Source organism: Ctenopharyngodon idella, chromosome 22, assembly GCF_019924925.1.
Source record: "Ctenopharyngodon idella isolate HZGC_01 chromosome 22, HZGC01, whole genome shotgun sequence".
Classification (NCBI taxonomy): Eukaryota; Metazoa; Chordata; class Actinopteri; order Cypriniformes; family Xenocyprididae; genus Ctenopharyngodon; species Ctenopharyngodon idella.
The window spans coordinates 16,400,103-16,410,936 of record NC_067241.1 but is presented as its reverse complement, the minus strand read 5'-3'; the positions used below and the strand labels follow the sequence as shown (position 1 = coordinate 16,410,936).

Here is a 10,834-nt window from a genome sequence, read left to right as displayed (position 1 = left end):
GATTATAGTTTTTGCTGTATTAAATGTATCAATTTTAAGAAAAAAATAATTTAAATAAAATAATAAGAAATCAATAATATTATATATATATGCATTATGTAATTGCGAATTTTAGGGGAAACTGTGTTCTATTAAAAAAATATAATAAAAATCTTAGATGTTCTAAAAATACGCTTCATCTCCAATTTTCATTTTCCAAAAAATGCATAATTTTTTGCTCTTGGCATTGCGTCTGATGTTTAGAGCGAAAACCAGTGATTTTGGAAGAGAAATGGATTTATTTAAGACTGCTGGGCGACTGTCCCTGTCATGTGATTTATATTCTGTGATTGAGGCTGTTAGAGAAAGACAGCAAAACCAGACTCTTATCTGACAGCGGGACAAAAGTCAAGGTCCAACAAACCCTTCAAATCAAACACTAAAATAAAGTTCTCTTGTTTTAGTATGTCACCCCCACTTGTGTTTTCCGATCTCTCAGAAGCACACGTCCCGCCCCGTGTGAAAGTTCAGAGCTATTGTTCTGCAGCGACTTTCATCTCAGACAATGACCTGGACGCAGCAGGGTGCGAATACGTAACCGTGATCATCAGGTTATGAAAGCGAGTGTGTTCGGTAAACATGCACATGTGTGAAGTGTCCCGGTGTGTGTGTGTGTGTGTGTGTGCTCATTACAGGGTGTGTGCGCTTGGTTAACAATGTTTCAGGCTGATGTTTGTCTATGTAATGAGGTGCCTACTGAAGCACGTATGTTTCTGAGTGCTAATTTTGCTAGAGTTGGTTGAAACACCTCCATACTTCCTTCCTTCAATTCACACAAATCCTCCCTGGTGATTTCCCCAATCACACAACCACACGGCGCCGTTACCCCACATCACGTCCGCACTTACAACATGTTCTCAGACCTACGACCTCTGAAAGATCGTTGTAAAACCCAGGCATGAAAACACAAGGATAACCATTGCTATCATCACATTCATGCAAGGGCCAAACTATTTTCACATTTTCAGAGGGTACAGAAGAACAAAAACGAGGCAGAAAACAAGTCTGAACAAGAGATCTGCTGGTCACCAAACCTACACAAAACTACACTGAATTTTTTAAAGGAACACGTGAAATCAAGCTCAGAATGAACCAGATTCGATGACAACTAGAGTAATCATTATTACAGTCAAACAGCCAAACGCAAGAAACATCCGTCAGACTCACATTTGATGAAGTTTGCATCAATGATTCTGTTCATTTTTAATGTTACTGTGAAGCTGTTTTGAAACAATTTCAGTCGTATAAAGCGATGTAGAAGTAAAGGTGACTTGATTTGACAACTTGAAAAAACTAGTATTACTTTAAAAACAAAACTTAAAATATATATAAAAACAAAAATAAACAAAAACATACAAAAAAACTAAATAAAAACATGCGAAAAAAATAAATAAAAACATGCATACAAATATACAAAATAAAAACATGCGAAAAAAATCAAAATAAATAAAAACATGCCTACAAAAAAACTAAATAAAAACATATGAAAAAAAAAAATAAATAAAAACATGAATACAAAAATACAAAATAAAAACATGCGAAAAAAAAAATAAAATAAAAACATGCCTACAAAAAAACTAAATAAAAACATATGAAAAAAATAAATAAATAAAAACATGAATACAAAAATACAAAATAAAAACATGCGAAAAAATAAAAAATAAATAAAAACGTGAAAAAAATAAAATTAAATAAAAACATGCCTACAAAAATACAAAATAAAAACACGCGAAAAAATAAAAATAAAAACATGCGAAAAAATAAAAACATGCCTACAAAATACAAAATAAAAACATGCATAAAAAATACAAAATAAAAGCATGCATACGAAAACAAAAAAGCAAAAAATGCATAAAAACAAAAAAACTTAAAACATGCATATAAAAACAAAAAAGCAAAAACAGACAAAATAAAATACAAAATAAATACATGCATACGAAAACAAAAAATAAAAGCATGCATACAAAAACATACAAAAAAGCAAAAAAAGTATACAAAAACATGCACAAAAAAAAAAAAAAAAAAAAAAAAAAAAAAAAAAACTTAAAACATGCATACAAAAAAACAAAAAAAAAACAAACAAACATAAAAATCATGCATCATCTTTGCACCACTGTAACTCCACAGTACTTCTAGACTAAGTTTGAGTCTCCATGCAAAAAATACTGTGGCTTTACTGGTACATATCTACCATGGTACTGTTTGATTACCATAATCATATACCATGGTATGTTCTTCAGAAGTATCTTGAAATATTTAACAGAGAGCTGAAATTCAGAAACCATGGAGTTTATATGGAGGTGCTTTCAAAAATACCATGGTACATTTTTGGACACCATGGTATTTTTGAAATGCCCTTCTTAATTCAATAAATATTCTACATCAAGAGAATACAATGTGAAAAGAGTCAAAGACTCACTTGAGTTCGATGAGGATATTTTTACGCGTGACCTTCCTCTTGCAGAGGAAGCCGCTCTTCATCTTCACGCTGTAGTTGATGTTGTGGAAGCTCACGGTGGCTCCTCGCCGGGACGCTGAGGACGACATGCTGGTGGACACTGGAGTCCTGGACACATGATTCTCCAGCTCTATTACTCTGGTCAGCTGAACGGCCGTGTCTCCCATCGCAAACCCTGAGGAACAGAAAACCCTCAGTGTGAATGGAGTAAATCATTAAATCAGCTGTAACATCAGCTTTATCTACAGCTTTAGTCTGATAACAGATTCTTAACATACCTGATCAACTCATTACCATATTCATGAACCATGGTATAATGAGATGTTAGGCGCTTCAGAAATACAGGTATCATATGGTAATTCAATGGGAGCTGCAATTATTAAACCATGGTATTTACGAGATGCTTTCAAAAAATACCATGTTTGGACACTCATGATGAAACACCATGGTATTATTGAAAACCTCTACTTACATTTTATTAATACTTTATGGTATTTAAATACCAACATTAATATGGTAATCAAACAGCATAACACCACCGTTATTTTTTGAAACGCCTTACTAAACAGACTACCGAATATCGTAATCGAACTTATTCCGTCATAAACACAAACAGCGCTAATTTTTCTTATTATGATGAGCTAAAGCACTACTTACGTCACTTCTCATCATGTTTATTCATTTCTAAGCAAAAATGATGCAAAACTTTGTTGAAATCTCTTTCCACAGCCTACACAATTCAATACAGACCAGAACAATCGAGCTCGTTTTGTCAGAACATCGGAAAAATACCAATTAATCAACGATTATCGGAGACGCGATTCAGAAAAGCCGCATTTACACTCACCTGAAGCAGAGCCTATCCGCAGCGCGCGCGCGTCTGTGCGTTTTATGTGAGGAGTGAGTGTGCGCGCTCTGTGTGTATATGAATGAGGTTTCATAAAAAGACACGAGGCGCGTCACACGTGTTACGATGACCGGAGTGATTTTATAAAGCTTATGTATATCAGCATTACATACAAACATCATCAGCATGTATAGGAGAGATTTTTTTTAATTACCATGTTAAATATCATGGTACATGAGTATCAATATATGAATATATTGTGGGACTACAATCATTGTACCAACATCTTTTAGGCCACGCTCAGAATGTATGTATATATAATGTATGTATGCAAGTATGTGTATGTATATATATATATATATATACATTATATATATATACATATATGTATATATATATGTATATATATATATATATATACACACACACATAATATATATACATGCACATATACATTATATATACATAAATATATACATACATTCATACATATATATATATATATACATACACACACACACATTCACATACATACAACTATATCATCAACATTATAGTCTTAATGTGTCATTAAATTAATAATGGAGACATCGTTTGGATTGTTAAAGAAATATTATTATTATTATTTAAATTGTCCTAAAAGTTTTTATTTTTGGTACTTTTTTTTTATTTAAAAGCCTAATTTCTAGACAGGTAATTCTTCAGGCACACCAACTGAATTTGACTTGGGACTGATGAACTGATCATTTAAAAATAGATGAAAAAATGAAGTGAAAAAGTTTAGCTGAAGTGGAAAAAAATATAAAGAAATGGTGACTAGCTACATCATCTCAAAACACGTTCCCTTGTACAAATATCTTATACAAGTCTTGATGTTAGAAATAAAAGTTGCTATTCATCAACTACCCATTTATTTACTTCTGCTTTATATAGCTTACTCATGTTAACAATAAAAAAGGTCAGCATTTATATAGTCTACATAAGCATATCTGTCATACATTAGAGCAAGACTTTTTGGAAAAATGAATCATAAATACTGATCTTAAACTGTTAAAATAATTCCAACGATCAAAGAAATTACATGAACTAAAGAATCATGCCATTTCTTAAACAGAACAAATGAAATAAAATTACGAAACAAAAAAGCATTAAATTATGAAACAGCCCATATTTGGCTCTTCCTACAGGTTTATTGGCTCTCGACAAGTTATACAACATTCTGTTTGACAAACTCACGGCACCTGAACTCTGCCCACATAAACTTTATCACACAAATACTCACTGCAGGTCAAAACTGAGGGGGAAAGCAATAATAAAACCAATGACAAAACATGAGTTTACGGTGTTCATCTCACCTCTGGTCTATATGCAAATACACAACGACTGTCAAAATGAAAAGAGACTTGAAACACTTTTAAATAACCACATGATGGTACAGTATCTCTCCTGTACTCAGAATATTTTGGATTCATTTGCCTATCTGGTTAGTCTGGAATTATTTAGCCAACCGCACTGGCAAGCAACCGTCTGTCTCTCTGCATTAGGGTTTCACATTAGGAGCATTGCTCAGTTCTGTCTCTCTTTATCTGTGGCCAAACACACACACACACACATACATTAGAAAGTCCCACCCACATACACGCATGAGGAAAAGAAATGAAAACGAAACTGTTTGCTGAGTCCCTTTAACACCGAGCTCCTCACGCAAATGGCAGAGAAGGACCCAATTGTGTGCTCAATTTGCCTCCAGGACCTGCAGGAAAACAGCTGCCCTCAGTGTAAACACAACTCCTCATGCAGGACAGATCCGGATGAATCCTTAGCTTCGGTTGCAGAGCGACTAGAGAGGACAGGACTTCAGACGGACACAGCTGAGAATGGCCAAGCTGAAGATGTGGAGTGCGACTCCTGCACTGGTATCAAGGAAAAAGCCGTCAAGACTTGTCTGGTGTGTTTGGCGTCTTACTGTGAAACTCACCTCAAGATGCACAACGACCTGAGTGCAGGGAAAGCACACTTACTGGTGGAGGTCACCAGACAACTCCAGGGAAAGATGTGCACCGAGCATCATAAGCTCCTTGAGGTTTACTGCCGCACTGACCGTCAGTGTGTCTGCTACCTTTGCATGCTGGACATGAACCACAAAGGACATGACATGGTCTTGGTCGCTACAGAACGAGCAGAGGAACAGGTATTGGGTTTGAGTCCAATAATGTACATGTTTTAGCATGAATCATTTTAAACTGGTTGGGTGAACTTGTTTGGGAATTAATTGGGTTCATGAACATGATTCTGATGATGGATTTTCGTTATGGATTTGGTTCCAGCTCTACAGAGCAGATGTTGCTCAAAAAAGGCTCTTCAGAACAAATGCATAATGATTAAATGACAATAAGAGAGACACACCTAGTTTCAAGTTGCCAGCTTAGGCACAGCAGGTTATGACACCTAAAAAGCAGTTAGTGTCTTTGTGATGCCGCAGTAATTTTCAGTGATGCTTGAATGTAAAGAAGGATTGAGGAAGCAAAACTTTTGGGGGGGCGTCTCAATCAGCCCCCCGATTCAACCATAGTGGACATTATCGAGTGCACTCACTCTATCCCACATTGCACCACAATAACGAGTGTATAACTGATGTACGCTCAACGGCTGTCCGAATTCGCTCACTCCTTCAAGTGAACTGTATTAGTGGACTAACATCGGGAATAGTGATTCAGGGTTTAAGGGGAGATTTCGGATTCAGCCAAGGAGTTGGCCATTTTAAGGACTGTCTCAATCGCAAAATCCATTCAAAATGTTTGATCCCTAAAATGTCCCACAACGTACTGTGAAAACCAGGGAGCATCGATGCTCACTTTGTTGCCTTAACGGAAATTCTGAAGTGTGAAGCAAATGCAACTCAATGCACATCATGATGTGTTTAAAAACACAAACTGCTTTTTAATTATATTTCAGAATAAACACACATTGATAGACAGGAAGTGAACATAGCCCAACTATCATTTATAATCATTTACAACTGAAAAGTTGAAGGGATATGTAACAAAGTATTTATTATAATGTACTGTAAATTACATTACAAAAAAATAATGTGTCCCAATTGGTGTCCCAATGTGTAGTGAGCCAGGGTGCTTATCATTGTACACTACATACCAATTTACAACCTAGGAAGCTAATTGAGACGCACCCATGGTCTTGAGTCTTGTTGTACAATGATTCCCAGAGGCAGCTGGAAAAGTCCAAGCAGATGGTTACGGATCGAGAGACTGAGCTGAAGGAAATCCAAAAGGCTGCAGGTATCCTCAGGGTAAGTTTGTGGCTCATTTAAAAGTGAAATAAGTTTTCGAACACTTTCTTTTATCTTAGATTACAAGGCAGAAAATACAATTAAGCCATTTGTTGACTTCCTAAAGTTTGTTGAAACATGAACAATAGAAGATTGGATAAAAAATAAACACAAATGCTTAAAACTCTTAAGTACATCTGACTACATGTCCACTAACAGAATCTGACTCAAGCCACAGAGGAAGAAGGTGACCGGCTCTTTACCGAACTGCTTAGCTTTATACAGAGAAGCCACACGGAGATGATTGCGCTGGTCCAAACTCAGATGACCACAGAGTTGGACCGAATTCAGGGACATTCGGAAGGTCTGGAACAGGAGATCTCTGAGCTGAGGAGGAAACAGTCTGAGCTGGAGCAGCTTTCACATACTGATGATCACATCCATTTCCTCCAGGTAACACAGGAGTGTCCAATCCTGCTCCAGGAGGGCCACTGTCCTGCAAAGTTTAGCTCCAACCCCAATAAAACTCGCTTGAACGAAGGTAATCAAGGTCTTCAGGATTACTAGAATCTTTTAGGTTGGGACAAGTTGGAGCTAAACTCTGCAGGACGTTGGCCCTCCAGGACCAGGATTGGACACCCCTGAGGTACAGTAACAACACTACCAGAGCTAAAGGCAGACCAAGACAGGCATTAGTCTTGAAATAAAGCATGTATTATAAATTATCAACAAATGGTATCAAAGTCTTTCAGCTAATGGGGACTGGGTTGCTCAGGACTCAAGCTCAGGGCTTGTTATCGGAGGGTTGCTTGTTTGATTCCTGTGACAAGCAAACCACTTACTGCAAGACACTTTGGATAAAAGTGGATATCAAAGGACTAATTGTTAATATGTTGTAGCACCCTTACCACCACTCCTAATTATCTCCAAATCTTGTAGGAGGTCCAATCTCGCTGGCCCACTTCTCAGTCTACTGACTTTCCCAGCTTAACCACTAATCCACAGTTCTCTTTTGGTGAAGTGATCAAGTCCATCTCCTCATTAACAGCACAAATAGAGGACATTTGGAGACTGGAAATGAACAATATATTCTCAGCAGGTAAAAAGTAATGTTTTATGAACAAATTTGGTCCACATAAGTGGTTGCCAGTTTTAATTTACCATATGGGAGTAATACTAGATCTTTGTGGTCAAAATTTCCATCCATCCAAGAGCAACAAGTACTCCCAGAAGTTGCATAGCAGCGAGTCACTGACCTAAGAATTGGTGGATTTCAGCATCTTTATATAACTTAATGTAGGTGGGCTGAAGTCCAAAGTAATGCATAGCTACACTTTAAAAAGTAAAGGTTTCTATTTGGCGTCAATGGATCCTAGAAGAACTAGCACAAAAGTTTCTTCATGAAGCCAAAATTGTCCTTCTATTGCATTACTATGAAACCCTACACAAAGCTTCTCAGGGAAATGCAAATGTTATTTGAGTGACCTCAAAAGTTTCTCAGGGGAATGCAAAAGCATTGAAATGTAATTTTTCCGCTCATCTCATATCTTTTCCATGTCCCCTTAGTGCAGTGATGGGCAACACTAGCCCTTGCCGGCCACTGTCCTCCAGAGTTTAGCTCCAACCCTTATCAAACACACATGAAAAATCCAACCAAACTCTTCAAGATTGCTTGAAAACTTCAGGCAGGTGTGTTTGATTAGGGTTGGGGCTAATCTCTACAGGGACAGTGGCACTTGAGGGCCAGAGGGTCCTGCCTAAGGGGCTACATAGCACTTCACAGAACGCTTGTGATTTACAAAATCCTACACCTTGCAAAAAAGTCTGCATATTCCCAAATAACCGATCCATTCTCTCACACCTCACATCTCTCTAGTGACTGCAGAGAAGATCCTACTTCCGCTAGAACCCAAAACGAGGGAGGACTTTCTACAGTGTAAGTCATTCTTTTTGCTTACATTTAAAAAGAACCAAAACTTCACAATGAAAGGCAAAGGTACAACAGGAAAATCCCTATTCCCTCCATATTCCTTAAGTGTGATTTTTTCCCCCAAACAAGTTCAGCGCAAAATCCACCCTGCAGCCGATTCTAAAGATTTCTTTGGTCATGTCAATCACAGTGCTGATTGCCTACACAATGCTACACAAAGACTAACTCCTGACCCTACCCTACACCCTAACCTTAACCAATGAAATTGGCTGCAGGTTGGGATTGTGCTGAACTGGATTGGGGGAGGGGGGGAATCACGCATCCCTTAGTCCAGGGATGGGTAACGTCGGTCCTGGAGTGCCGCTATCCAGCAGAGTTTAGCTCCAACCCTGATAAAAACTCACCTGCCTGTATCCTTAGTGATCCTGAAGACATTGATTAAAGTGTTCAGGTGTGTTTCATTAGGGTTGGAGCAAAACTCTGCAGAACAGTGGCACTCCAGGACCGACGTTTCCCATTCCTGCTTTAGTCCTGGATTGTTTACAAAGGATACAAATCATTTTAATCCTTCCTCCACATTAAGTTCTGTTTTACATATTAAGACAACTTACCAGGCCCGGCGCCAGAGGGGGGGGGGGCCATGGACATCCCTGTGTCCCCCTCCGGACCGAGAACGTGATTTCAGCTGAAGGGGACACCCTCCCCGGAATACGATTTCAACAAAGGGAAACCCCCCGGAACACGATTTCAACCGAGGGGTATCCCCCCGGAACGTGATTTCAATCGAGGGGTATCCCCCGGAACGCGATTTCAATCGAGGGGTATCCCCCGGAACGCGATTTCAATCGAGGGGTATCCCCCGGAACGCGATTTCAATCGAGGGGTATCCCCCTGGAACGCAATTTCACTCGAGGGGGATTCCCTTCCGGAACGTGATTTCATTTTGGTACCCCCCATGTCCTGGCGCCGGGTCTTCCACTTACTATTTGTGTGAGATCCAAGCAAGTGTGCATACACTGGTCTTGGCTGAGCTTTGCTTGGGTTTTGCATTTTCACCTTGTTTCTCATCTCCCATCAGTTCTGGTTTCCTTGAGTCTGGACCCAAACACGGCCCATAGAAACCTTCGGCTAACGGAGCAGAACCGGGCTGTGGATTGCAGCATTGAGCCCCAGTCCTACCCAGAACATCAGGACAGATTTGAGTGGTGGGCCCAGGTGCTGAGCAAGGAAGGTCTGACAGGCCGCTGCTACTGGGAAGTAGTCTGGACCGGGCAGTATGGCGCTGACATTGCAGTGTCCTACAAAGATATCAGCAGAACTGGGCAAGACGATGACAGTGGGTTTGGATACAACAGACAATCCTGGAGTTTGGACTGTTCCATATACAGATATGCACTAGTGCATGATAACGAGGAGGTGGAGATCAATGTCCCCCTGTCCCACCGGATTGGGGTGTATCTGGACCACCGGGCAGGACTGCTGTCCTTCTACAGCGTCTCAGACACCATGATCCTCCTACACAGAGTCCAGACCAGGTTCATCCGACCCCTTTATCCAGGATTTGGGCTCTTTCAGGGCTCAAGTGCAAAATTTTGTGAACCAAAAGGTGGCGGCTCACCCCAAGTAGTTGACAGACCCAAGAACAACAAAACAAGTATGAATCAAAGACCGAGAAAAACAGCGAGGAGAAACAAATATCCCAGATGTGGAAAGCAAGAAGCCAGCAGTCCTGAATAGAAAATTACATTAATTAAAGAGATTTTTCTGTCCTGAATTAAAAATAAATCAAGGGGGAAATAGCATTACCAACAGTGCTGCAAAAACGACACTCAGTACTAAAGCTTCTGTTTAGGTCCGATTTTTTTGTTAGCTTGACACTTTAGAGAATCTGTTTTTAAGGTACTACACTTGCGCTCAGCATTTAAATTTGTTTTACATTTTATTTACGGCAAGTGCTTTAGATTCATATACAAGACTGCTCTTGATGTGCATATTTATGATTTATTATGATTTATGATGTCTTTTGATGTTAAATGAAGGTAGGAACTAACTTTTCATAGATGTATGGGACAAGTTTCCATTAAAGGGATAATTCACCAAAGGATGAAAATTCTGTCATTATTTACTCACCAAAAATGACTTAAATTTGGGCTTTTCCTCGTACAAAGCATCATATTACTTGGAATATAGTGTACAAGTCATGATATGGACACTTTTTTGGTGATGCTTTGTCCATTTTGGAGCTTGACAACCCCTGCTCACCATTTGCTCAAT

General features: G+C 38.8%; 2 protein-coding genes across 5 annotated transcripts in view; one reads left to right on the top strand and one right to left on the bottom strand.

The window, feature by feature from the left end:
• abcg2a (ATP-binding cassette, sub-family G (WHITE), member 2a) overlaps window positions 1–3,406 on the bottom strand; it is a 16,859-nt gene extending 13,453 nt beyond the window's left edge. Inside the window, exons 1-2 of one of the 2 annotated variants that reach the window (XM_051881191.1) lie at window positions 3,345–3,406; window positions 2,459–2,672 (exon numbers count right to left, since the gene is read on the bottom strand). In XM_051881191.1, the coding sequence (XP_051737151.1) occupies window positions 2,459–2,664 (206 nt within the window). In that variant the 5' untranslated portion in view covers window positions 2,665–2,672; window positions 3,345–3,406. The other variant, XM_051881190.1, reaches the window with a different exon arrangement.
• A 1,091-nt stretch (window positions 3,407–4,497) lies between these two features.
• On the top strand, window positions 4,498–10,670 carry ftr92 (finTRIM family, member 92). Of its 3 annotated transcripts, XM_051881196.1 has the most exons (6): window positions 4,539–5,535; window positions 6,568–6,651; window positions 6,850–7,083; window positions 7,570–7,729; window positions 8,507–8,566; window positions 9,639–10,670. In XM_051881196.1, exons 1-6 carry the CDS (start codon window positions 5,053–5,055, stop codon window positions 10,295–10,297), a joined length of 1,680 nt encoding a protein of 559 aa, XP_051737156.1. In that variant the 5' UTR covers window positions 4,539–5,052; the 3' UTR covers window positions 10,298–10,670. The 3 variants fall into 3 exon arrangements, with proteins under 3 accessions (XP_051737157.1, XP_051737158.1, XP_051737156.1); XM_051881198.1 differs by lacking the exon at window positions 7,570–7,729 and having other exon boundaries at window positions 4,500–5,535; window positions 9,639–9,816; XM_051881197.1 differs by lacking the exons at window positions 8,507–8,566; window positions 9,639–10,670 and having other exon boundaries at window positions 4,498–5,535; window positions 6,850–7,699.
• Window positions 10,671–10,834: the final 164 nt, after the last annotated feature.

What these genes read in the sequence shown, in the direction of transcription:
- ftr92 (XM_051881196.1), top strand. Translation starts at nt 5,053, where the DNA reads ATGGCAGAGAAGGACCCAATTGTGTGCTCAATTTGCCTCCAGGACCTG. An exon ending in CAGAACGAGCAGAGGAACAG is followed by an intron (nt 5,536 to 6,567) that starts GTATTGGGTTTG and finishes AATGATTCCCAG; the next exon opens with AGGCAGCTGGAAAAGTCCAA. An exon ending in ATCACATCCATTTCCTCCAG is followed by an intron (nt 7,084 to 7,569) that starts GTAACACAGGAG and finishes CAAATCTTGTAG; the next exon opens with GAGGTCCAATCTCGCTGGCC.